The 26,807-nt window shown below is 55.1% G+C and overlaps 1 protein-coding gene across 2 annotated transcripts in view; it reads right to left on the reverse strand.

Annotated features, from left to right (window-relative positions):
• Window positions 1-26,807, reverse strand: part of JAK3 (Janus kinase 3) — a 43,057-nt gene that overhangs the window by 12,409 nt on the left and 3,841 nt on the right. The window contains exons 4-14 of one of the 2 annotated variants that reach the window (XM_032795287.2): window positions 26,113-26,224; window positions 25,257-25,402; window positions 24,594-24,891; window positions 23,677-23,799; window positions 21,581-21,738; window positions 20,681-20,786; window positions 19,867-20,053; window positions 19,282-19,403; window positions 18,403-18,534; window positions 18,186-18,270; window positions 16,918-17,051 (exon numbers count right to left, since the gene is read on the reverse strand). In XM_032795287.2, the coding sequence (XP_032651178.1) occupies window positions 16,918-17,051; window positions 18,186-18,270; window positions 18,403-18,534; window positions 19,282-19,403; window positions 19,867-20,053; window positions 20,681-20,786; window positions 21,581-21,738; window positions 23,677-23,799; window positions 24,594-24,891; window positions 25,257-25,402; window positions 26,113-26,224 (1,603 nt within the window). Of the gene's footprint in view, window positions 1-16,917; window positions 17,052-18,185; window positions 18,271-18,402; window positions 18,535-19,281; window positions 19,404-19,866; window positions 20,054-20,680; window positions 20,787-21,580; window positions 21,739-23,676; window positions 23,800-24,593; window positions 24,892-25,256; window positions 25,403-26,112; window positions 26,228-26,807 lie in introns of both variants that reach the window. The other variant, XM_032795206.2, reaches the window with a different exon arrangement.

Raw genomic sequence — 26,807 nt, forward strand, 5'->3', positions numbered from 1 at the left:
CACATAATCTCTCTCATTGTTATGGGCAACTATAAACATGATCAATTCTATCCCTCAGTGTTCTAGGCTAACCAGGCTAGAATAATTAGCGCCAATTAGTCAATCCAAGTAGTCCCACCTAATTTACAGACCCCTTTATTAATAAACTGCCTGCATTCCAGCTGTTTTTAAGTACAGCTGAAGGGAAACTAAAGTCTGTCAGATATTTTACATTGCTGGCTAAAGTAGCCAGAATCACCTGACTCTTTTGCACAAGTTGTGTCATTGACTGAATGTTCCTCCTCCTCAACAGAAGGCCTTACTTTAAGTTGTAGTAGGAGGGAAAGCTTCCTTTCCATCTGTCAGTGAGGCAATAATCTAGCTCCAAACCATAGAAATCAGCTGTGAATCTCCCAGATCTGTACCCTCTTGCCGAATGTAGAACTGTCCTCCTGTAAATGCTCTAAGTTTTCCCAGCTAGAGTGGAACAGCAAACACCCCTCACTTTGATTAGTTACCAGTGTCAACTCCCCAGCTTTCCCTTTCTGTATAAACCAGTTTTGTAAACAGATTTAATAAAGTCGAGTGCACGCGGCTACACAAAGCACAATAATTCGGTGGTGTGCGTCCATGTACCAGAGGTTAGCGTCGATTTCTGGAGCGTTGCACTGTGGGTAGCTATCCTGTAGCTATCCCATAGTTCCCACAGTCTCCCCGCCCATTGAATTCTGGGTTGAGACCCAATGCATGATGGTGCAAAAACAGTGTCTAGGTGATCCTAGGTAAATGTCATCATTCATTCCTTCCTCTGTGAAAGCAACGGCAGACAATCATTTCACGCCCTTTTTCCCTGGATTGCCCTGGCAGATGCCATAGCATGGCAACCATGGAGCCCGTTTTGCCTTTTGTCACTGTCACCGTATGTGTACTGGATGCCGCTGACAGAGGCGGTACTGCAGCGCTACACAGCAGCATTCATTTGCCTTTGCAAGATAGCAGAGACGGTTATCAGTTGTTCTGTACCATCTGCCATGCCATTTGTTGGCGATGAGATGACGGTTATCAGTCATTCTGTACTGTCTGCTGCTGTCATGGGTGCTCCTGGCTGACCTTCGCTGAGGTCGGCTGGGGCGCAAAGACAAAAATGGGAATGACTCCCAGGTCATTCCTCCTTTATGTTGTATCTAAAAATAGAGTCAGTCCTGCCTAGAATATGGGCAAGCGTACTAGAGAACCAGTGTACCAGAGAGCACAGCTGCTCCATGTGTCAGATCCTGCAGAAATGATGAGCTGCATGCCATTCTAGGGGGGTGCCCTGCAACAACCCCCCGTTGCTTCCCTCTCCCCCAATCCCTCCTGGGCTACCATTGCAGGGTCCCCCCATTTGTGTGATGAAGTGTATAGGAATAAGAAACACTGACTGCAGGAATAAGAGGGGAGGCAGCCTCACTGACTTTTTAGTGAGATAAAATGAGGGAGAGGCAGCCTCCCGCTGCTATGATAGTCCAGGCAGTACAGAATCTTTTCTTTAGACATGAAAGGTGGGGGGCTGATGGAGCTCAGCCCCCAGTTGCTATGATGAGGACGGTTACCAGCCATTCTGTACCATCTGCCGGGAATAACCGGGAGTCATTCCTATTTTTACCCAGGCGCCCTGGCCAACCTCACCTGAGGCCAGCCAGGAGCACTCACAAGGGGATGATGACAAACCAGATATCAGTCATATTGTACCGTCTGCCACGGGGAGGGAGGGGAGAGGATGCTGCTGTTCAGCTGCTGCAGCACCCTGCGTCTACCAGCAGCATGCAGTAGACATAGGGTGACATTGAAAAAAAGTCAAGAAACAATTTTTTTCCCTTTTCTTTCACGGGCGGGGGAGGGGGGTAAATTGACGAGATATACCCTGAACCACCCCGGACAATGTGTTTGACCCTACAGGCATTGGAGCTCAGCCAAGAATGCAAATGCTTTTCGGAGACTGCGGGGACTGTGGGATAGCTGGAGTCCTCAGTACCCCCTCCCTCCCTCCATGAGCGTCCATTTGATTCTTTTGGCTTTCCGTTACGCTTGTCACACAGCACTGTGCTGTGGACTCTGTATCATAGCCTGGAGATTTTTTCAAATGCTTTGGCATTTCGTCTTCTGTAACGGAGCTCTGATAGAACAGATTTGTCTCCCCATACAGCGATCAGATCCAGTATCTCCCGTACGGTCCATGCTGGAGCTCTTTTTGGATTTGGGACTGCATCGCCACCCATGTGCTGATCAGAGCTCCACCTGCTGGGCAAACAGGAAATGAAATTCAAAGTTCGCAGGGCTTTTCCTGTCTACCTGGCCAGTGCATCCGAGTTCAGATTGCTTTCCAGAGCGGTCACAATGGTGCACTGTGGGATACCGCCTGGAGGCCAATACCGTCGATTTGCGGCCACACTAACCTAATCCGATATGGCAATACGATTTCAGCGCTACTCCTCTCGGGAAGGAGTACAGAAACCGGTTTAAAGAGCCCTTTATATCAATATAAAGGGCCTCTAAATCGGCTTTAAACCCGTAGTGTAGACCAGGCTCGGGTTGGAGGCTTTCACAAGTTTACAGTGTAGATCACTGCGGGACTGGGACAAGCAGATCTTTCCAATTTATCAGAACGCAATACGTCCAGAGCTTTCTTTGCCTTGCTACAGGGACTAGAAATCGACTCGCAAGAGTTACTAACAAAATTTTTTAGTGCCCTCAAAAAATAGGGGCGTCATGATGAAAGCCACAGGGATTCTGTAATAAGACAAGGTATATATTTTATCTCTCTCTGATCCCGAATTCTTTGTTGTGCCCGCAAATTCCCACTGATATCAACTCAGAGCTGTGGGAGGTCAATCAATGCAAATCTTAAGCTATCCGTTGTATAGGTTGTAAGTTGAAATTAGGGATTTTACCTCCGTCTAACTTGCTAGAATCGGTAGTGTGTGATTTCACCATGACCCTATTTTCAAAGCACTAACAATTACATTTGTAGGATTAAAATTTCGGTCGATCAGTTTCTATAGCTGTTGTCACTGCTCCCACATGACCAAGTCCATCTGAAATATCCTGCCACAGCACAGAACTAGAATAGCTCAGCAAGGTCCAGCCCGCAGGTGAAACCGTTAAACGTAAATTTGGTTATTCACTAAGGCGCTTGTCTACGCTACGCATTTATACCAATTTAGCAGCGTTAAACGAAATTAACCCTGCGACCCATCCACAATAAGGAAGCCCTTAATATCGGTGATAAAGGGCTCTTATACCGGTATCTGTAGTCACTCCCTTTCCCGCGAGAGGGAGTGCGTACTGAAATCGGTAATTGCCATGTCTCATGAATTAGGGTTAGTGTTAGGCTGCACATCGACAGTTATTGGCCTCTGCGTGCGCCCTAATCCACAGTGCCCACCACTGTGACCGCAACTCTGGAAAGCAATTCTGAACTCGGATGCACTGGCCAGGTAGACAGGAAAAGCCCCGCGAACTTTTTGAATTTTCATTTCCTGTTTGCCAGCGTGGAGCTCTGATCAGCACGGGTGGCAATTGCAGTCCCAAAATCCAAAAAGGCTCCGAGAGGACCGTTACAGGAGATACTGGATCAGATCCGGCTGTATGGGGAGACAAATCTGTTCTATCAGAGCTACGTTACAGAAGATTGAAATGCCAAAGCATTTGAAAAAATTCTCCAGGCTATGATACAGAGTCCACAGCACAGTGCTGTGTGACAAGCGTAACGGAAAGCAAAGAATCAAATGGACGCTCATGGAGGGGGAGGGGGTACTGAGGACTCCAGCTATCCCACAGTCCCCTGCAAGTCTCCGAAAAAGTATTTGACATTCTTGGCTGAGCTCCCAACCGGCCTGAAGGGTCAAAACATTTGTCCGGGGTGGTTTCAGGGTGTATGTCCGTCAATTTACTACACCCTCCTCGCCCTGCCGGAAAGAAAAAGGAAAAAAAAACGTTGTTCTCGTCCTTTTTTCAATGTCACCCTATGTCTACTGGCATGCTGCTGGGTAGAACGGGTGAGGCTGGCAGTGCTGAACACCAGCATCCCTCCCTCCCCTCCCGATGGCAGACGGTACAAAAATATGGACTGATATCCATGTCTTGATCATCATCCCATGAGTGCTCCTGGCTGGCCTCAGCTGCGGTCGCGCCAGGCGCCTGGGTTAAAAAATGGGAATGGAACTCCCGGTCATTCCCGGCAGATGGTACACGAATGGCTGGTAACTGCTTCCTCATAGTCAATCTGGGGCTGAGCTTTCCATCAGGTACCCCCCGCCGCTTCATGTCTAAAGAAAAGATTCTGTCTGCCTGGACTATCCATAGCAGTGGGAGGCTGCCTTCTCCCTCATTTTAATGTCTCACTATAATAAGCTGTCAGTGCCTCCCCCTCATTTCCTGCATGTTACTCCGTGCATTCTTATTACTTCATCACACAAATGGGGGGACCCTGTAACTGCCACGTAGCCCAGGTAGGGATTGGAGGAGGAGAGGAAGCAACGGCGGGGGGGTTGTTGCAGGGGCACCCCCTAGAATGGCATGCAGCTCATCATTTCTGTGAGGATCGGATACATGGATGAGCAGCTGTGCTCTCTGTTAACTCGTTCACGGTCTGTAGTACAAACTTGCCCCATATTTGCTAGGGCGGACTGACTCTATATTTTAGATTACAACATAAAGGACTGAGAGATGACTCTGGTGGAGTAAGTTATTTCCCATTTTTGTCTTTGCAATAGCCCCCATGCCGACCTCTCCCCCAGGGGAGTGATTTCATGGGGGAATCAGGGAGGGGCAAAAAAAGCTGGGTTGGTTCCCCAGGAGTTTTCGCACAAGTTGGCTGTGACCTGGGCCCCATTTGGGGGGGACATTTTTCCCTCTCGCAGGGGACCACCAGGGGAAAAATCCGGCGCACCAGGGCAAGGAGGGCTTGGCACAGAAACTTTTACTGGGCCTGGGGGTCTTTTTACCCCCCCAGTTCCGGAACGTACTTGCCCCAATTTCTGTGGAATTCCCTTTTGCCAGAGGGTGGGGGAAGGCCCAGGACAAGGAGGAAAAGGCAGCCTTGAGGGCCTTTACCCTTATTAAGGGAAAGAACTTTCCAGAAGGTGCCATGGGAACAAGTTGGGGGGACCTCCTTCAAAGGCAAGATGGACCCGGGGGTCAGGGGAAAAAAATTACATTCCTGGTTGGTGGTGGGATTTGCCAACTCGTTACCCCGAGGGCGGTGGGGGCCCTTTGGTCCTCTATCGGAAGCAAGGATTTTTACCAAAAGTTTGGCAAGATTGCCGGGGGCTGCTTGACGGATTTTTCAAGCCGGGGTGGGTTCCCAGAGGGTTCTTTAAACGGTTTCCAGGGTCCAAAACCTTCCATTGTCGAACCTGCTCCGGGTCCTTTATGGGCAGAAAATGTGGGTGCAGCATCAACTGGGCCTCCAGGGTAATACCCAGGGTCCAACGGGGGTGGGTGGAAAAAAGGTTCCAAACGGGCGCTGGAAGATGATTGCTTTAAAAAACCATTTATGGAAACCAGCCCCGTTCAGGGGATTGGGACAAAATTACTTAACCTTCCCACCTTGCTGTTTCGCGTGACAGGGAAGTTAACCCCAGGAGGTCTACCGGGTTTTTCGCCTTTCGAAACTTGTTTTGTATTGGGAGGCGAGTTAAGGGGCCCCTTGGACCTTGCGATGGAGGAGATGAAATGGAGGGGGAAGGCCACTTCCCGAGGGAAGAGGTCCAGTGGCTGGAGTATGTTTCCTGACCTCCGGGGAAAAGGACTGGCCGAAAGGCTCCATGGGGCCTTGCCAGGGGGAGGGAATCTGGGCCCGCCGAAGGCCCAGGATGCAAAGGGGCAGAAGGTGCTGGTATTGACCGCTCACGGGCCAGGGGCCCGAGCTTTGGCCACCGGGGATCAGGTGAGTTTCAATTTCCTGGTGAGGAGAGAAAAGACCAAAAACCTCCCAGGGCCGCCTGGAAAGGGCTTCAAGGTTATTTTCCAAGGGGCAAAAAACTGAATGATTGGTTTTTAAAACTATGGTGAGCTGTCAAACCCCGGGCCAAACACCGGCGGTGTTACCATGTTGAAAACATGATGAAACCATACTATGACCAGGGGAATTGTGGGTGTTTGGGCCCGTGTTGTGGGGAACCCACTGGGGGGGGGCAAGGGGAGATGGGGACCCTTTGGTTGGAATCTATTTCCCTGGAAACCAAATAAAGCTGGGTTTTTCCCCCGCTGGAGGCCAGTCCCCTCTCTTGAAAATTTTCCAGCTGACAGTCGTGGGGCCAGGCAACGCTGAGGATCCAAAGAGGGTGGTTCTTGCATTTCTGTACCGACAAGCTGTTTCAACACCCAGGCCCTGGAGGGCACTAATTTGGGGGGGGGACTGTCCACAGGGTGGAGATCATGGGTCCCACATTTTCCCCTATTAAGATTGCTTCCCCTTTTCGGGTCACTGGGTAAAACTTTGGCCCCCAGGGGACTGGAAAGGGGAGGGTCGGGGAACATCTGGGGCTTTTGGGGTGATCCAGCAAGGTCTTTCCAGGGCCCTTTGGGGCCTCGCCAGTGGTGCTGTCCCCAAGAAAAGGGATGGGGTCAATTCGGTTCTTTTGTGTGCGGGACTATTCGAAAAGCTCAATTGCCCATCACCGTTTATTCTGATGGCTAAACCCCCATTTGAGTGGCCCCGAGGGGCCTTGATGGAGGAGCTTCCTAGAAAAAAAACTGGGGGTGGGGGCTCGGTACCCTCCACCCCAATGGGGATTTCTTTTACCCCAAAGGGGGCTTTACTGGGCAAGTTTTTGCCGCTGGACCGCAGTGCCAGGGCTGAAAAATCCGGTCCTTTATTTCCTCCCTCTGGGGGCTTCTACCGGAAGTTTTTTGACCCTGGGCCCTTGCCTACAAGGGAGCGGGCGGCCCACCTCCAGCGGCCTGTGGTCAGTCTGAGGGATTGAGAGAAGTTTTGCGATGGTGGCTTATATTGGACGAAAACATCTGGGGGTCTTTCAGCCCCAGGGAACCTGGGAGGGACAATGTGGTCAGGTTTCCAAAGTCCGAAACGAACGATTTCGGGGAGGGGCTGGGTTAAACCGTAAAAGAGGCTGAGGGAAGTTGGCAACGGTGGGGATGGGGAAGTATTTTCTTACCCTGGGCCATCGGGTGGGGGAGCGGGCTGCCTGAAAGCCAGAACCCGCCAAGGTGGAGGTGATCAGAACGGCCTGTGCCCACAAACAAGAAGGCAGGTCCCAGGGGCCTTTAGGGATGGCGGGATACTATCGAAAGGGTTTCGTGCCCCCTTGTAGCACCATATAAGCTGGCCCCATCCACTGGGAAACTGTTGCAAAAAAGGTGGAAGCCAAGACAAGGTAATCTGGACTGGCCGTAGCCGCAGGGGGAAGGCTTCCGGGGCGCTGAAGGGAGGCTTTCTGGTCAGTGGCCCAGTTCTGGTGAACCCGATTTTTGAACAAAAAACCCTTTATTGGTGTTTCCACCGATCCTCAGACAAGGGACCTGGGGGGCGGTGTTAAAATGCAGGGAGGATGAAAAAAAAGGGGGAAGAGGCACCCCATCGTGTACCTGAGTAAGAGCTGCTTACCCGGGGAGGCAAAACTTAACGCGGCATCTGAGAAGGATGCTGGCCATGGTTGTGGGCCCCTTAAGAGCTAGAGCTTTCTCTTTGGGCGGACACTTCACCGTTGTACACCAGACCACTCCCCGAACCTGGCTGCACAGATGAAAGGAGCCAACTGCCCAATGTCCTTGAGGTGGAAGGGCCTGCTTCCTGCCAGAAACTTAATGACATTGGGACGTGGGTTCCATTAGTGAAGGAGACGTGCCAAACCTGATAGCGGGACCGCGTTTGTCCCGGAAGGGGGCCCTGAACTTTCCCTGAGGTCCACTTGTGGCAAGGGCAGGGACCCCTCTCAGTCAAGTTCCGAAGTGGGGAGAGGTTGTTGGGATGGAGTAGGACTGTTCTATTGTTGTGGGGAACGGGGAAAGGCAGGGGATTGTCTGTAGGTGGGGACAGGTAGTTTTTCAGGGTTGTAATGTGAGCGGGCAGGGGGGGAGGGGAGCTGCTGGGCGGGGGAGAAAGGAACAAAAGGGTTTGGAAGTGGGCCGGAGGAGGGAGAGGGGCAGGACGTTTGGGTTGGGCTATGGGGAGGAATTCAGGGATCCTAGCTGGGATCCAAGCACCCTTGAAAACCCAGAGGACTCAGTGAGGGGTCGGGAGTTGTTGCCTGCCAAGCTCTTGGCTGTAACCTGTGTTCTTTGCTGTCCAATAAACCTTCTGTTTTTCACTGTGGTCCCAGGAACAGAGGGGTGCGGGCAGGGGGACTCGCTGGAACGGGGAACTGGGAAGCTAAGGAGGGCAGTGACTTACCCCAAGGTTCCCACAGGGGGCCCAGTGAAAGAAACCAGGGAATAGAAAGGCAAATCTTCTGGGATCCCAATTCCTGTTGAACTAGTGTTACACTACCTTAAACAGGCCCAGCCTTCCCGCTTGGCTCTGGGACCATTTCTAGGCTTGCAGGCCAGCCTTAATTTCCCCTCTGCAGGCAATCAAAGCATTTTGATTCCTCCTGGGGTGGGTGCTGGATCGGCCACTGGTCTTGGTGGCCAGGGGGTGAGCCAGCAGGAAATTAGGTCTCTGCCAGCTTGCATGTTCTCTGGCACTTTTCAGTACTCCTTGGCAATCAAAGGCCCTAGATTTTCTGCTGTTAAAGAGGGGGGACAATTGGGTGAGTGATAAAGAAACAGCTCCCAGGCCCAATAGCCTGTGAATGGGGAAATTAAGAGGACACACTGTGGCTGTTCACTGCTGAACATTCGCAAACGGACCACCTCCAACTTCTTCCCCGGAGGAGGATAAGAAGGATCGGTGCGGGCGCAACGGTCTCTTTGCTAAGGAGGTTCTGCTGGCCAGGGAGGGGGAGCCCACCAGTGGGGGCCACCAGCGCCCCTTATTCATAAAGCTAAGGGCGGGGACCCTGGAGTCAGCCCTCCAACCGTTGGCTGGGCAGGGAAAAGTAAGTTTCCGGGGTGGGAGCATGCCCTTGCTGGGCTCCCATTTCAGACTCAAAACCACCCATTGAGAGGCTGGGGAAGGGGAAAAGTCATCCTTGGGGGAAGTGGAATCATAAGAACTCATTAGTGGGAACTCATAGGTAGAGGGGGACAAATTGATATTCTATCTGGACCTCTGCACAATCCTTCCCATCCCTTGCTTTCAAGCCCAAGGAGAAGAGGGCTCCTTGGAAAACGGTACCGCTTTGTCTCCCTGAGGAAAGGGACCTCAGGATTCCTTTCGGGCCTCCCTGGCTTCCATCCACCGGAAGTATTCTGGGCACCTCACAGTCTTTTGCAATATTATGGGCAGGGGGCAGGGGCTACGATCCCCATTGCACAGGAGGGGGGAAACTTGAGCATTGGGGCAAAAGCTTAAGCACAAGATCTTGAAGGTACTTGGGCATTGTTGTGGGCTTCAGGCCGGCCATGCCCAGGAGATTTAGGGAGCCTCCATCTATTTTTCAAATGGGATTTTAAGGCACAAAAGGAGCGGTCAAATTTTAGGATTCTAAACCCCACCCCTGTGCTGGGGCTCTGGCAAGGTGACTGGAACGCTGGGGCAGGCGGGACACCTGGCGACAGTTACCAGGGTTGGCCACGTTGGCAGAAAAGCTTTGCCTTCCACCCCAACCCAATTGGGTGTTTGTCCTTGGGCAGTGCTGCATTCGGGACCGCATTCCCCTGGTGGCCCTGGAGTTGGCATTCAGTTGGACCCCCAAGGGAACCTGGGGCGGGGCTCGAGTCGGGAACAAGTGGGGAGTGGTTTTTCGAGGAGACGATCTCGGTACCTCGTTTTCGGCCCTTACCTCTTGTTGTGGGAAGAAGAGATGATTTGTGCTTCAACTTATTTTGCAAGAGAGAGGGCGGACACCATTTGGCCCGGCCCTGAACGATTCCTTGTCTTGGCATTAGTGTTTGCCCTCTGTTATTAGAGTCGGTAAGGGGTGAGTCTAAGCTTAAGAAAACCCCACGCTGTGCTCCCCACACTGGTCAGATATCCCTACCCCCTCCCTACATTTGGTCCCTCATGTACCGTGGTTCTCTTGTCTTCCATAGTGCCTCCCGATCTTTTGCCGTGCATTGAATATACAATAGGGGATCTATGGTGCGACTGTTAGGGCAGTTGCCCTCGCGGCTTGGCGTTATTTCCTTACCCACGGCGCTCCTTGGGCACTGGTTTGCTCTCGGGTAGTGTAGTGGTGAGAGTTGGCAGAAGACCGAGTGGGGTGGGTATGGCATCCGGGAAGAAACCGTTGGACGTTGTGCTCACATGGTATCTTGCATTACCCCCATGACAGAGAAGTTCTGCTTTGTCAGAATTAGTTTATGCCCTGGTATATGGTGAGGAGTGGGGAGGGGTCCCCCGAGGCCCGGCCACCGCAAAGCTGGGTTCCTTTCGCCGTCAATCAAGACTGGCTGGTCTGCGAGCGACTTGCACAAGGTTGGACCCATTGTGCGGGCGTCTGGGGCTGCCGCGAATTGCGTGCATTGGGGGGAAAAGCATCAGCTAGGGGCCCGCTTGGTATTTCGTGCTTGATGGCTGGCGGTGGCCTGGGTCGGCGCCGCTGGGGCAGTGGGTATAGGTACGGGGTACCCCTCCTGCGCGCTCCGCGCGCCACCTACATAACCTCCTCGTCTTCCCGTAATCTAAGCCTGAGCAAGTGTGGACTGGTCGAGAGGAGCGTTTCGGGCGCTCCAGGGGACTGTTCAGTTTAACGTGGCATTGGCTACAAGGGGGGATCAAAAGAAAGGGTCCCGGAGGTCATGGTCAGTTTCCCCCAGAGGCTATGGGGGTAGGGCCAGGGGCCCCCAAGCGTTTCACTGATGTTGGTTTTGTCGGCGGGGCCCCCTATAAATTCGGTTCAGCTCTTGAAAATCCCACTAAGTTAAAATGCCTGGTTCTTTTTAACCTTTGCCTTTCTGGGGGTCTAAGGCCCCTTCGTTCCCCACTTTCCTGACCTCAGCCAGGAAGGCCTGGCAAATGTTTTTTGCTTTTGTTTTTTGTCTAAAAAGCCAAATGGGAACTTTCCCCAGAGCTTGGGGGACTTGATGGAAAAAATTTCCCCAGTTATTCCTGGACTGCATTATTTTGATGAAAGCCATTTCAATTGGAAAAGGGGGTTTCCTTCTGGACCCAGGAAGGGGCATTTTGCTGGGAAGGGAAATTCCGCCCCTTTTTCCCTGCTGGGGTTCTTATTTTTAAGATTTTTTTTTTTTAAAAAAAAGGTCCTGTTGGAAAAGGGGAGGGGAGGGGGAGTTGATGGTTTTTCCCGTGGAAAAAAAAGTGGGGGGAGGGTGTTTGGGCTCCTCTTCCGGGCAATCCCCCTTCCACCTGTGGGCGATTAAGGGGCAGATGGGGGGAAAAACTCGCAGGAGGCTGGCATCTATGGTGCAGCCCAGAGGACACCTCACTCGGATTGCCACCAGTTTCTACCCCAGGGGCAGGCTTCCCAACCCGCTTAGCCAGCAACCGACCCCCTTCCCCCAAATTCAGTCTGGGCACCAAGGGGGAGAGAAGTGGTTATATCTTCTCTTCCTCCTCAATCCCTGCCATGCCTTTCGCTCTATGTGATTGTGATATCTCTGGAAGAGTGGCGAGGGTCAATAGCCTTTCGTTCACCATTGGCCATTGGAATTGGGTGGGGAGGACGAGGGGGGCGGGGTAGGGCCTATTAGGTGATGAACCCTGCTGCTGCTACGAGAACAGGTTGTGGAGCATGGTGTGGCGTTCTCCTTTACCAGCTCTCGCTGCGGTTGTCCCATGTTTTCTGGCCTTCGCCCAGGTGAAAAGTGGGTAATGCGGAAGAGAGGAGGGGGGAAAACTACCTCCTTCCACTTTTCCACGGGGGGGAAAACCATCACTTTTCTCCCCTTTTTCCACAGGGGAACAACCCATGTGTTTTTAAGAAAAAAGAAAACAACAAATTCTCTCTCACAAGAAAAGTAATAGTGACGGCCAGGCAGGGGGAGAAGCGGGCGGGATTGTTTCCCTTCCAAAGGCAAATGGGGCCCCTTCCTGGTGGCTCAGAAGGCGAGGGCCTGTCAATTGAAAATTGCTATTCGACTATCCGCACATGGTTTCACAGAGATATTTTGAACCTGAGGGGGAGATCTCTATTCAATGGCTCAACCAAGGTCCCAGGGGGGCTCGGAAAAGTTCATTGCGGTAGGACACAACAACAAGACTAACGGGGCCAGCAAACCTATAATCTCTCCGCTGAAGCCTTTCCTCGTGCCCTTGGTCAGACAAGTTCTCGCGGGTGGGTACCTACCCTGAGCGGGCTTTAGACCCCCAGGAAGGTGACAAAAGGTAAAAGAGGAACCCACGCATCTTTGTAAACTTGTGGATTTTAAGCTTGCTCCGCGAATGTTTGGATCGCACAATCAACTCACATCACGTTATGTGAGAGAACGCGCCCTTGAGGACTTCGGGCCCCTCCTCAACCTCCCCAAGTCAACGCTCTTGGGGGGTCACATGCGGGCATGCCGGGGGGGGACATCTTGATTCCTGCTAGTCCCAAATGGCACCTTAACTTAACCCAGAGCGTACCCCGGGGGGGGGGGGACCCATCCTTGTACGGACAGATTGTGGGCCCTGATCCTGATTCCGCCTCTGCCCGGCCCAGGGGCCCGCCAAGGCAGGCGGGGACAAAAGGGGGCCTAGTGGAAGGGTTTCCAATGACGCATTCGCACCTTGGTGACCGTTTTGAGCCAGGGAGGCAGGGCCACTGCGAAAGGGGAAGGACGGCGTTGTTTCTCATTTTGTTTTGGCCGGGCCGGCGGACTTCCCAAAGGAGGAAACTTTGACAGTCAGAGAGGAGGGAAGAAAAGTTGCCCATCGAGGGGTGGTGGCTAGGAGAGTTAAACTGTTGCATAGGTCGCGGGGACGCCACCCTCGTTTTTGCCACACAGCAACCCAGAGAGACAGCCTCTCTCTCCTATCCGCCGAGTGGACTTTCGGTGCCATTGAGCAGAAAGTTCTGCGCCTGGCTGCGAAGGCCTGGATACAGAAGTCGGACAAGACCAAGAAGGGAGAGGGTTGAGGGAAAACAGAGGCAGGGGTTGGATGACCCCTCAGGAAGACCAAGGGAGGCCCCATTCTTCGGTACAGGAACCCCCTTCTCCCAAACAAGGAAACCTCCTCCTTGGCAAACCTCTTCCTCCAAGGGTGTCCCTGTTCCCGCAACTAAGGGTCAGGCCCCTGGGCCCTTGGGCTTCCCGCAAGGGAAGGGATCTTTTCTGCAACTCCGCCCTGGAAACTCACAGAGCTGGGACCAGGATTTGGGGGACCAGCCTCTCTTCTTGCTGGCTGGGGCCCCTGAGGTCCCGCAGAGCCTCTCTGAGGGCCTTTGGCCCCTGGACCCGCTTCCCCGCCCCAGGGTTAGGGGTCCTTTGCACTTCAGGCTTGAAAAAAGTAACCCTTTCCCCCCCCGTTGTTCGGGGTTGGCAATGGGCCCTTTGCCGGCGACTCCTGACTTAACGAGTCCCACACCAGAGGCACTTTTCTGAAGTGCCTTACCTAAGGCCAGTCCCGTCAATCCCTCCCCATTTTTAACAACGTTTCTGTGGGGAAGTATTGAGGTGTACCCCAATCCTGTGGGGCCTTCCTTGGGCCCCCCAACCTTCAGATGCAAATCTTTGCCCCGGGGGCACCCCTGAAATGGGGTCCCCCCGGCCCATCCAGGGTAGGTAGGGCGTGGTCCGCCCACCGATCTGAAAAAGCCCACCACCTTCGGGCCGGGGCAAAAGCCGTCACCTTCTGCGCCCCGTGTTCCAGTACCCGTTGACCTCCACTTCCCCATCTACTTCCCAGGGAATAACAAATGCCCAACCTTGCTTTCCGGAGGGGCAGCCCCCGCCCGCCCCACCGGGGTAAAAAACTTAAGAACCCAGAGGGCTGGCGCTTTCCAGCCCACCCAGAGGAGGCACTTGCACTGGGCCCCTTCCTCCCTCCCTTTCCAATAGGGTGGTAAAAATGTTTTGCCCAGCCCCCTCCCTTCCCGGGAGGGTTTTAGCCCCCATCTTTCCGAATTGGGGTTTTTCAAACCCTGGGGTCCACCCCCTCCTGCGGGTTGGGTTCCTTGGCCTTGGGTCTTGTCCTCTGAGGACTGGGGACTGGTTCCCGTAGTGTGCCCTCGTTTTTGGCCCAACATTGATAAGACCAGGCCCCATGTTCCCTCTGGTCCCCTGGAAACTTGGGTTCGGGAGGGAAACCCCCTGACAACGGGATGGTCCCCTTTGGGGGGTCTTTCTCCATAGGCCCCCCGCTGGGAGGTTCCCCATGATGAATCTACTCTCCCCCCCCTGCGCTGGAGGGCGGCCTTGCTCCTTCGAGACTCCTTCCCTGCCATTCCCTTGCTGGGTTCCCACATGGGGTCGGCAGTTCCCTGGCGTCCACCGGCATTCTCCCGGTCCCCGTTTGGCTGCTTCTGCGTCTCGCTCTGTTCACTTCAACACCTCAAGCTAGAAGTCCGGATGGGGCAAATTTTGGCTTCCATACAGGTGCTCCAGTATGAAACCAAGGTCCCAGCAATCCTTCCCTTTGAGTTTGGGCCCCCAGCTGTTCCCAACTTGCGGGGCATACCCCTCGGCGCCGTTTTGAACCCATTTGTAGAATTGTGAATCCTCAACGGGTTTTACACGCTTGACTCCGGTAACCTTTTTTCCCGTACACTTCAGGAGTCCAGCCACAAACTCGCGGAGAGAGGGCCTTTGAACCAGTTTTTTCGTAGTTCCCCGCCCTCCGCCCTGTTTCCAGTCCGGTGTACCAACCTCCACGGACGTGGGAGTTTCCCAGGTAAAAGGGGGGGTGAAGAAACGCCGATTCCTTCCTTGGCAGGGCCACAACCCCTTGAGGGCGTCCGCAGGGCCCCCCAAATTCTCACAAAGGCCGTTCAAGGGAAGGGTAAATCTATGTCCCCCCCCTCCCTTACGCCGGGGGGGCAAAGCAAAGCGCTTTTCAAAAGTTCGTGTAGGGACCTTGGGTCCCCCCTTCACTCACCGCAGCCGGGGCTCACTGGCTCCTTCCAGCTGGGCCAGTTTCCCAGCTTTGGTTTTTACGCTGGTTTTTCTTCCTTTTCTCCTCCAAGCTTCTTTTACGCTGGTTTCCTTCCTTTCTTCCCTTTTCCCAGCTTTCATGGTTTACGGCTGGTTCTCCTTCATGGGTGACGGCTGGTTCTTTTCCCTCATGTTTACGGGCTGGTTCACCTTTTCTCCTTCCACTCTTGCTCTTTTAAAAAACTCGAGCTTTTCCTCCCGTTCTTTTCAAAACTTCCTTTTCCTCCTTCCAGCCCCACGGGCTTGGCTTCACAAATAGCTGTCGGAGGGTTCGCCGGGGAGGACCCTGCTGGGGTGTTAGCTTCGCTTTTTGGGGCCGGGATCCCCTTTTGCCGGGCCCCGGGGGGGTCACGGTGCCCCTTCGGCATTCTGCTTGGTCTTCCCCGGCCCCTTTCCTCTAGGGGCTTTAGGAAAAGTGGGGTCTCGGGAAAAAGCCCCCCTCATCCCGCGTCTGGAAACCCCACTCCCCCGGGGGAAAGCACTGGTGGGGAACTTTTGCCGCTGCAATTCTTGCCTGGGCTGCTTTCCCTCAGAAGGAACCAGGGGTTCGGGTTCCTCCCTCCAGTGGGCAAATCAAAGCTTGGTTCCTTCGTTTCAGTCTTTTTCCCTGTTTTGCGCAAAAGCCCCCTCTGCTTGCAACAAAGGCCTTTCCAGCAGGTTCACACTGCGGGCCGCTTGGCGTTTTACATCTTTTCCTGCTGTGCCATCTCACAGGTTCGGGGTGCTCGCGCTTCCCCACGGTTTTCCGGGGGAACCCCTATGCACCAGGCCCTTTTTTGAGGTTCACCACCCTTCTCTGCCAGGGTCGAGCTGCAGACTTTCCTCCGCCCCTGGGGAACCGCCTCGCTGCCAATCCCCGGGGGACCTGTTACTTGGGCAAAGTCCTTTCACTGGGGGGGCCCCACAACAAACTCCCAGGGGTTAATTCACCCCTTCGTTTTACTGTCCCAGGTTCATTTACTTTTGCAGGGAAAGCGCCGTCCACGGGGTGCAGTTATTTCTTCCGCCGGCTTGCCACCAAAAGGTTTGTTCAAACCGGGGTTCTGGGCCCCTTTTGCACCCCTCTTTCCTTGGGGGAACCCACAAGTGACTTTTATAACAAGCCAGTTAAAAAACAGAGGTTTTATTTGGGAAAGCGGAAAACAACAAGGGTTACAGCAGAGGCTTGCAGGGCACAACTTTCCCGGGACCCCCTCCATGATCCTTTTTCTGGGGGTTCAGGGTGCTTGGATCCAGCTAGGGACCCTGAAAATTCCTCCCCCATAGGCCCAACCCAAAAGTCCTGGCCTCTTTCCCTCCTTCCGGCCCACTCCCAAAACCCTTTGTTCCTTTCTTCCCCCGCCCAGCCCAGCAGCTCCCCCTCCCCCCTGCCGGCTCACATTACAACCTGACTACCTGTCCCTCACCTACAGACATCCCCTGCTTTCCCGTTCCCCACACAGACAGTCCCTACTCCATCACATTCCCCTTCTATAAAACAGGTTGATGATCCTGTAATTGAGATCAACTGATAAAAAGTGCTAGGTAAGAGCGATGGATTCTTATTATTACTGAAGTTAACCATGAGGGAAACCCCAGGGAGGGGTGAATTTGGATGTGTGTGTGTCAGGAGCAGGATGAGTCATTCTCAGGTTTAATAACTGCCCTGGGTTAGGGTTAAACTCACAGGTTTTGACTCCTTGTAAATACCAGAGTGCCTGCCTGCAGGGCCCCAGGAGGGTGTGCTGACCTTGGCTGATCAAGGAGATATTGGCAAGGTGGTTGGGGAGGGGGCTGACCACGAGTCATCTGCCAGCTTACCAAAAAGTTGAGGGCATAGGCCAGTTGTTTGGACACCTCCAGCTTCCAGCTGGCTGTTACCTTGCCCCCGGACTGGTTTTTCTTCAGGTAGATGTCCAGTGCGCCAAACCTGACATATTCCTGCACCATGATACCTGCATGGGAGGGGCAGGGATCAGCATCTCAGGACAGCAGGCTGGGCAAGGACCGCTCGGCTACATAGCTGAGTTTCCCTGACTCAGCCCAGGGGGGATGGTGCCTGTATCACAAATACCTGCAAGGAGCTTCTGGTTGTGTCCTTAGGATATCTTGCTGGGTCAGGAGAATAGAACCCAGGAGTCCTGAGTCCCCGCCCACTGGGCCCCACTCCTTTCCCAGAGCTGGGACTAGAACTCAGGAGTCCTGACTCCCCCACAGCTCCAGTGCCCCATGCTGTCTTCCAACAGAAATGTTTTAGTGAGTCTGATTCACAAATCTCACCATATGTATTTTGGGGGGAACTTTAACAAGTTTTTCCTCTATGGAGTGAAAAACATGGACACTGCAACACTGGCCCCAGCTCTGGGGGCGGGAGGGGAGCTAGTGGCGAAAGCAGCAGGGAATTAAGACTCCTGTGTTCCTAGCTCTGGGGGCATAGTTAGGTCTGAGCGTTAGAATGGGAGTGGGAAAGGCAGTCAAGACCCTTGGGTTCTCTCCCCAATCCCAGGAATGGGCTGTGGGTTAGAGGGGGCTGGGAGTCAGGATTCTTGGGTTCTGTCCCCAGCCCTGGGAGCAAGGTGTAGTCTGGTGGGGGGCTGGGAGTCAGGACTCCTGGGTTCTGTCCTCAGCCCCAGGAGCAGGGGACAGTCTGGTGGGGGGCTGGGAGTCAGGACTCCTGGGTTCTGTCCCCAGCCCCAGAAGCAGGGTGTAGTCTGGTGGGGGGCTGGGAGTCGGGACTCCTGGGTTCTGTCCCCAGCCCCGGGAGCAGGTTGTAATCTGGTGGGGGGCTGGGAGTCGGGACTGCTGAGCTAATTCTGTTCCCAGCTCTGGGAGGGAGTGTGAGCTAGTGGTTAGAGCAGGGGACAGCTGGTGATGGGAGAAGTGACTGTGAGCCAGGACACCTGGATTCCAGTCTCAGGAAGTGAAACTGACCAGTATTGACGCTGGGAGTGTGAGCAGCATAAACGGTGGAGCAAGAACCTGGCATTTTGCCAGGCCACCTCCCTGTTCTACTGATCCAGGGGCCTTCGCAGCCACGCGCCTGCTCTGGGCAGCATCCTGGGAAAGGCCTCGGCGCGGGCGCTACTCACTGTTTTCCTTGATGCTGACCCCGTACAGCAGGACCAGGTGCTTGTGGGAGATCTGGCTCATGATGCTGGCGGCCTCGAGGAAGGACTGGAATGGAGGGAGGATCAGGGTAAGGCTGAGCTGGGCTCCCTGTTCCCTTGCTTTGTCTCTGGCTTAGCTGCTCTAGGGCCAGGCTGCCCCACGCTGGGCTCCCTGCCCCCCAAGCACCCCAGGCCTCACCTCGGAGCAGTTGCCATGGCTGCTGTCCATCACCTTCAGCAGGACTTCGGTCTCATGACACTCATTGTCCTCCTGGTCCCGCTTGATGCCCCGGTAGATCTTGGTGAAGGATCCCTGGCCCAGGTTCTCGCACTGTCAGGAGCAAGAGCGAGGAGATGGGGGGGAGGGGATATATAACCAGGGGGCACCCCCCCTCCATCCACCCTGCTCCCCCTGGAGCCAGGGCACAAGCCTTCTGTGCCCCCTTTGTTGGGAGCTGGGCACCCACCTATTTCCCACAAGCCTCCTCTGGAAATCCCTGCCCTCTTGTGCCTATCACCCTGGTGTCTGTCTCCTCTCGCAGGCAGGAGCGGTGTGGGAGCAGGGCATGGCCCTGCTGCCTGTCTCCCTTTGTTTCTGCCATCGGCACTGGAGCAGCAGGGATGGTGAGTGAGGTAGAGGACTGTGCCTGCAAGCTACTCCTAGTTTACACCAGGGCGAAAGGATCAGGCCTTTGCCTTCAATGTTGCCCATTTCACAGAGAGGGAAACTGAGGTACCGAGTGGGGAAGGAACTCCTCCAAGGTCACATGGTGAATCTGGGCCAGAGCCCAGGAGTCCTGACAATGCCCCTCCCCACTCCATCCCCTGCTGTAACCATTAGTCCACACAATCCTTTCAGAACTGGGACAAGAGCTCAGGAGTCCTGAGCCGCCTCCCCCAGGCCCCTGCTCTAACCCTAGAACATACTTCTTCTTTCCCAATTCTGGGCAGACCCAGGAGTCCTGGGCATGTCGCCCCCTTCTGGGTTTGATCCAGAAATGTGGCTAGGAGAGGAGGGGCAGGGACTGTCCCCCTGCCCAGCCAGACCCTGGCGTAGGCCCTGCCTCCCCACACTTACCATCGTCAGGTTCTCCGGCTGGATCTTGTGGAACATCATCTGGTTGACACTGCGGCGTGGCGCAGCGGGGGACCCGGGGAGCTGGCAGCAGCTGCCTCTCACGATCAGCAGGTTGGATTTTTCTTGGAGGGAGAGGAGAGGGAAGGGGAAGCATCTGCAGGGACCATAGCATGGGGGGGTGGTCCTCGCCATGTAATTCTCAGATGCTCCCTTACTGCTCAGCCCAGGGGCTTAGCAGGGGAAGGGAGGGGGACGACGCTCCCCCAGTTAGACCCAGGGCTTGGCCTTGGATATACATGGCTTGGGGGGTCAGACTGGGGACATCCTCCAGAGTCTCCAGCTGGCGCAATGGTCCTCAGCGGTGCCCGCAGGGCAGCCTGCACAACTGGGCTTTAAATGTTGCTGGCCACGCCCCCAATTGGCCACACCCACCGCTGTGACATCACAGACTGTTGAACGGCCATTGGTTTCCACATCCCTCCCCTCTCCATCCCATTGGCCAGGCAGCACCTGGCTCACACCTACGGGTCTGGCCCCCCATGTGCCCTGAGTCTAGATCCAGCTGGTGCCACGCCCTGGCTCTACCTTTGGGCCGGGGAGGGCAGCACGTGCCCAGGCGCAGGGCCACCCCGTCGGCGTGCAGGGTGCAGTTCTGGTAGGTGCAGAGCAGCTCCTGGAGGCTGCAGAAGCGCCTGGGAACTCCGGAGAGGGAGTAGCTCCTGTCCTTGTCCCTCTGGATCAGGCAACCCTTGTAATCCCGTCCAAAGCAAGTCTGCATGGGGGGAGAGGAAATCGGGGGCAGTTAGCCAGCGGTACCACGTGTGACCCAAAGGATCCACCAGCCACAAGAACCACCAGTCCGGGGTCTGGGCCAGCAGGCGCTAGGAGCTGGGGACTGCACTTCCCAAGTGAGATGCATGGGCTCCCTGATGCTAAAGGCAGAGTCCGCTTAGCGGGCAGGAGTGGTAGAAGGGGTCCTGGACCATCCACGGAGTTGGGCATCATTGGCTCTGAGACACCCCACATAGACCGCAGTCCGTGAAGGGCAGTTATCTACATAGCCAGGGATGGGACCAAGGCAGAGAAATCCATGCCAGGTCTTTCCCCTGGGGGCCACGCCCAGCATCTGTCCCAGGTGAGAACTGAATCCCAGTTCCAGATCCTCTCTCCTCCCTCTGGTTGGCTGACTCAGCCTGACCCTTTCCAGCCTGGAGGGGTCACTGGGGAATCCCGGACAAAACTTCCACTGGTCCCTGTTGGGTAGATGTCCTCCCCGGCACAGGGCTGGGAAGCCTGAATAAACTCTGTGATGCCGAACAGCTTCTGGGAAGCAGCCTGGCATCCCCCTGCTCCCCAGACAGCCAGCAGAGGACAGGTCCCCTCAATAGCGATGTCTTACCTTGATGCAGACAGTGAGCAAGTAGCTGTCAAAGTCCTGCGGGCTACGGCGGAGAAGGTAGACTCCCTCGTCGTTCACTGCCAGCTTCTTCACTGCAAACTCAGACCTGCAAAGCCCAGGCCCGTGTCAGGACCATGCTAAGGTCTCAGCCGCCAGGAACCAACCAGAGCCCTCAGCCACGGGATCGAGCACAGCTATACTCAGTACTGCCCCTTTAAGATACTGCAGACTCACTGAGCATCCACAGAGCCCAGCCCTGGCACATGGCTGCATGATGCTTTGCCTGCAGTGAAGGGTTTTGCCTCCCCTCCGGATTCTGGCTCCGCCGTTTGGAAGAGGAGCTGCGGTATTTGGCACCCTAGCGAGTCAGACACAACGTGAAAGGCAGCGGGGGTCTTTCACAAGAATTAGCTGGGATCTTTTCCCCTTTGATGATACTTCCAGAGAAGGTTCTCCGGGCCCTTTACAAATATTAATGATACCTCATAAGGAGTCAGTCATTGGTAGAAGCAAGTCTAGAACCCAGGAGTCCTGGCTACCTTCCCTGCTCTAACCACTAGATCACACTCCTTCCCAGAGCTGGGAATACTACCCCCCTGTAGAAAAACACTTTCCCTTAAAAAATCAATTTCCTTCTTCAAGCATCATCTCCCTCCTTCTATTTCAGCACAGCCCTGGTGAACAGAACAAGTGCAGTGCCCCTTCAGAGCCATAAGGGGGGAATAGCAAGCATTGTTTTTGTGTAGGTCCTACCTAAATGATTACTTGACATTTCCCGCAGAGCGTATTTTTCACTCCCTGCCCCCAGGACTCTAGAGCCTAGGGTTGCCAAGTTGGCAGGGGAGTTGTGGTCTAGTCAGGCGGCGCCACTGCTGGCCAGGATCCCGTCACCATCCCCACCTGATGGGTCCATGACACTGGTTCTCCATGTTCTCCAGCAGCCGGGGGGGAGCCACTGCCTTGCAGAAATAATGGTGGGCGTCTGCTGTCAGCCGGTAGTAGCCATCGATGAGGGAGACGAAGGACAGGGCCTCCCGCAGTGTGAGGAACTCAACCTCCTGCGGGGGGAGAGACAATGGAGGCACCGCTGGAGTCAGAGCCAACCCTCATGGCTGCATGGAGCCCTGCCATGCCCCAAGCATCCCTCGTGCTCTGCCAGGCCAAGCTGGTGGCACTTAGCCCTGGCCCTGCACAGGGGGCTCTGTGGAAGGAACGGGCAGGGCACAAGGGCAAGTGAATTGTGCCCCAGGACCTGGGATGCCCTCTGTCCTTTGCCCATGTGGAGGTCTGGCGAGGAGGAGAAGGCTGCCCCTGAGCCGAGGGAAGCCCTTGCGAGGGGCTGGTTCTGTGACAGGGAACTATACAGTAACAGCAGTGGCTTCATTTCCTGTGTACCGTGCCTTTCAATCTCTAAGGACACAGCTGTCTGCAGCAGGCCATTTTGAGTTGCGTCTAGTGCAGACCTCACAGAGGAGACGCACCCGTCACGCTCTCTCTGGCTTTTGCTCACTCATGGAGACTTTACTTTGGTTCTTTCTGCACAAATGCAAAATGGGGAGCAACTGGCTAGGCTGCAGGACTACAGAAAAGGTTCTGGCAGCCATGGTGGATCACACACTGAAGGACTCCACGGTGTGATACCAGTGCAAAACAGACAAATAGCCCGGCGGGCTGTATCTCTGGCTAAGGCTAAAAGGGGTGAAAAACCAGGATGATGCCATGCGAGGGGCCCACTACAGGGCCCAGGATTGCTAAGCAGAAAGAAGAGGTGGATGAGGCTTGTTATTAAACAACTTTTCGATGGCTCAGCCAGGATGGGCAGAGACGGTGTCCCCAACCTGTTTGCCCAAAGCTGGGAATGGGCAACAGGGGATGGATCCCTTGATGATTCCCTGTTCTGTTCATTCCCTCTGAGGCACCTGGCATTGGCCACTGTTGGCAGATAGGATACTGGGCTGGACAGACCTTTGGGCTGACTCAGTTCGGCCGTTCTTGTGGGCTTATGTTAACTAACATCCAAAGCACAGGACTTGGTGGTGATGGGGGACTTCAGCTACTCAGACAACTGTTGGGGGGATAACACGGCAGGGCCTGGATTATCCAAGTTTTTATTGCAGAAGGCGGAGAAAGTGACTTGGGGAGAGGCTGTTGTGGGTTTGATCCTGGCAGATAGGGAGAAACTGGTTGAGAATTTGAAGGTGGAAGGGCACTTGGGCGAAAGTGCTCATGACTCGGTAGAGTTCATGTTTCTCCACAGGAGAGCAAGAAAAATGACGAAAGGTCTAGAAAACAGGACCAATGAAGAAAGATTGAAACAACTAGGTTTGTTCAGTTGGGAGAAGAGACGACTGAGGGAGGAGCCTGATAACAGTCTTCAAGTACATAAATGATTGTTATAAAGAAGAGGATGATAAATTGTTCTTAACTGCTGAAGACAGGACAAGAAGCAATGGGCTTAAATTGCAGCAAAGGAGATTTAGGTTACACTCTAGGAAAAACTTCCTCGCTGTCATGTACAGAGCCGGCTCCAGGCATCAGAGCAGGAAGCAGGTGCCTGGAGTGGCACGTATGGCTCCTTGGCGGCGGGTCCCTCAGTCCCTCTCGGAGGGAAGGACCTGCCGCCAAATTGCTGCCAAAGAATGAAGCGGTGGCGCTAGAGCTGCTGCCGAAGTGCCGCCGATCGCAGCTTTTTTTTTCCCCCCGCTGCGTGGGGTGGCAAAAACGCTGGAGCCGGCCCTGGTCGTGGGAGTTGAGCCCTGGAATTTACCTAGGGAGGCTGTGGAATCTCTCTCACTGGAGGGTTTTAAGAACAGGTTGGACAAACCCCTGCCAGGGCTGGGCTAGGGTCCCTAGTCCTGCCTCAGCGCATGGGGCTGGATGCGCTGACCTCTCGAGGTCCCTTCCCTACATTTCTAGAAAGGACACAGAGACCCGTGGGTGCCCAAAAGGGAACAGCAGGCAGTAGGAATGAAGCAACTCCCCCCCCCCCGCCTCACTAGGATCCTGTTGTCCGTCTTGGTGACGGTGACAATCCGGTTCTCCACGGGGTTGCTATCCCGGCTCGCTTGCTTGATGCTGATGTCGGCGATTTCGGGGAAGTCGCAGAATGGCTGGCGGCTCTAGGGTGGAGAGGAGGAAAAGTGGGTCGCCAAACTGAGCACGGGCAATGAGAACCGACCCGAGACGTCCCCCGAGCCTCGGAGCCTGGGTGAGGCTTCCGACGCAGCAGGAGGGTTGATTCTTATTGCCCCTGGTTTTGCTGGAGGACACACAAGCTGCAGTGAGGGGCTGGGACTAGGTCTTTCCCGGAGAGCGACCCTCCCGCCTGGCTGCTCGGGGCTGGGATTAGACAGGGGGAAGAGAGGACACACAAAACAACAGAGATTTAGGGCAGCTGGGGCACAAGCCATTGCCCTCCCAGTTCCCGGGCCTGGTTTCCCTCATGCCATAGACCTGCGAGTTCTCGAGTGGCCCATCGAGTTTCCCGGAAAAGAGAGAGCAGGACAAGGGCTGAACTTTGCAGGAAAGGAAAAGTCGTCCGGCCTTGCCTGGCACAGACTGGCGAGAGGAGACTGAGCCACACTGCGGTGTGCACCGCACCGACACCAGGCAAGACTGTGCCCCCTCTAGTGGCTGCGGCGGGCTAGAGGTTTCCAAGGCTGTTGTTGCTGTCTGGCTAATTAGCTCAAGCAGGAGATGTTGGAGCTTTTAGCTCCACGGGTCCCAGGGTCACTCCAGAGGTGGGGAAAGGATGGAACAAGTGTGTGTGTGGGGGGGGGAATGGCCCCGGTATAACAAGTACGGAGCAGCAAAGGTCTTTGGTCCCCCAGCCCCATCTCTGGCGTTGACGGTTCAATCCCCCAGCTGAGCCATGTGGGGTGTTCGCTCCTGCCCTGCGTCCTCCCAGCCTCACCTCATCCCCGTTGTGGCTCCAGAAAATCCCGTTCTCTCCAGACACGTGGATGATCCTCTGCTCCTCCTGGCCCCGCTCGCAGCCGCTGGGGGCTCGGACCGGGAAGCTCTCCTCCACCCAGGTCCTCTCCAGCTTCTCCAGGTCGATCAGGTACTTGAGCTTGAGGGCACAATCATCAGTCTGGCAGCTGCTGATCTTCCGCAGGGACTTGTGGAACTTCCTCCGGATCCGCTTGCGGGTCAGGAAGCTTTGCTGCTGGATCTGGTGCCGGAGCGTCTCTGGGATGCAGGATTTGTAGCTGGGGGTGGAAGAGGAGGATGGAGGAGACCTGGTCCTGGCCTAGCCTCCTCATCAGCCCCTTCTCCAGATGTTATATGAGGGGAGGGGGTTGTTTGGCAGGTGGCCTTTGGTAGCTCGCAAACTGGGATCCATGGTACCTGCTGGCTGGGGGCACTGGGAGGCTGAGAGCCAGGCCTGGGTAGCTGGGAGTGAGTCTGTGGGGGGGCATTTGTGTCTTCTCTGGTGGCTGCTACTCGAACCCAGCAGGGCAGGGAAGTGGATGGTTTTGGCCTGTGTTGGCACTGCTTTGGCAGCTGGAACTCAGGGCCTGACGCTAGAAGGGACGGATCCGGATCCCCCTGCCCTGCTGGCTCCTACTCTCACCTGACGCTGCTGAAGATCTCCTCCAGGCTCCACTTCCTCTCCTTGACCATCCTCAGCATATCCAGTACGGCCAGGCTGAGACACTCCTCCTGCATCTGCAAGCTCAGCGCCCCCTCCATGCGCCCGCTGATGAAATCGCTGCGGGACTGGGGGCCACCCCCAAGAACACCACGCGCGGTCAGCTCAGCACCAGGCTGCAATCACAACTGTCTCCCGTCGGGAGAGCCGCTTCGCCCACACCCTGTAGAGCAGCTACGCTAGCACAGCAGGCTCCAACAGGTGCTTCAGGAACGCGTTCCCCCGCCCCCCTTTCAGGGATGTGCATACGGGGCTATAAGTGAGTAAGTTTCCTTCCAAGGGACTGAGGGATGCTGAAAGACCTGGAGCCCCCCAGGAGATGCTACGTCCCCGGCAGCATCCCCCCAACTTTACAGCCATAGATGGTTCGCAGGTTGCTGCCCAGGGATTTCCACGCTCTAGTTACATCTTGTCCATAACCCAGTCTGGGCGGCGCCCAAGCCCTTCGTGCTCCTGGTATCAGGCTGGCAGAGGCCTACGCAAGCCCCCAAGGTGCTGGGCTGGCACTTTGGAGATCAGGTGTAATCCCCAGCTCTGCCCCTGGGGCCTGGCACGGCTGCGGGCAGCTGCTCTGTCTCTCTGCACCTCCCCCCTCAGCTGTATGGCGGCGTGTGTGTGTGTGATGAAACGGGGTGCAGCTGAACCGGGAAAGTGGTTGGGAGATGCCATGTCCGAACCTCACAGCTGGGTGTTTGACGCACCTGGCAGATGATGCTGGTACCTGATTGTAGGGGATGAACACTCTGTAGCAAGCCCCCCGCCCTAGGGCATCACTCACCTGCGCGAAGAGATAATTGATGGTGGGACAGTCTAGCACGGCGCTGGCTCGGTCGTTCAGCAGCCCGAAGCGGTACGATTTCCCGGGCCCAAACCAGTTGGGGAAGAAAAACCTGCTGAGGAAAAGGAACCCAGCTCACTTCTCTCCTCGGCACGAACCTCCCTGGGGGATGGCTGCTCGGGGGCTCCCCAGGGGTGATTTCTATGGGGGGCAGCAAAGTGCAGGTATAACAGCAAGAATTAAAGAGGACCAAGGATATTGGCAGGGCGCTAAACATGCCTGCATCGGGGCTTGAGCCCCAACCTCCTGCTAGGGGGAAGGGCACAAGATAAGAGCCTATGGAGAATATAAGACCCTATCGTTCACTGGGAGACTCAATGGGGGCAAGTTGTTCCATAACTGTTTCCTCGGGGGCTTCTTGCATCTGCCTGTGACCGGCCACTGGGAGAGACAGGATGCTGGACAAGATGGGCCATGGGTCTGATCCAGTCAGGGGGTTCCTAAATCAAACATGCCTCCGATAGGTTCACGAACCAAACAACTTCATCAGGAAACCCTGCCCCTGAGATGCCCCATCATGAACTCATGGCCCTGCTCAGGAACAGATAGACCTCACTGCTCTGTGGCTGAGTGGCCTCTGGCTTGGGTGCGGAAACCCTGCGTGGAGATGCAGGGTAATTAGTGAGTGATTTCAC

Source organism: Chelonoidis abingdonii, chromosome 11 (genome assembly GCF_003597395.2).
Source record: "Chelonoidis abingdonii isolate Lonesome George chromosome 11, CheloAbing_2.0, whole genome shotgun sequence".
Taxonomy (NCBI): domain Eukaryota; kingdom Metazoa; phylum Chordata; order Testudines; family Testudinidae; genus Chelonoidis; species Chelonoidis abingdonii.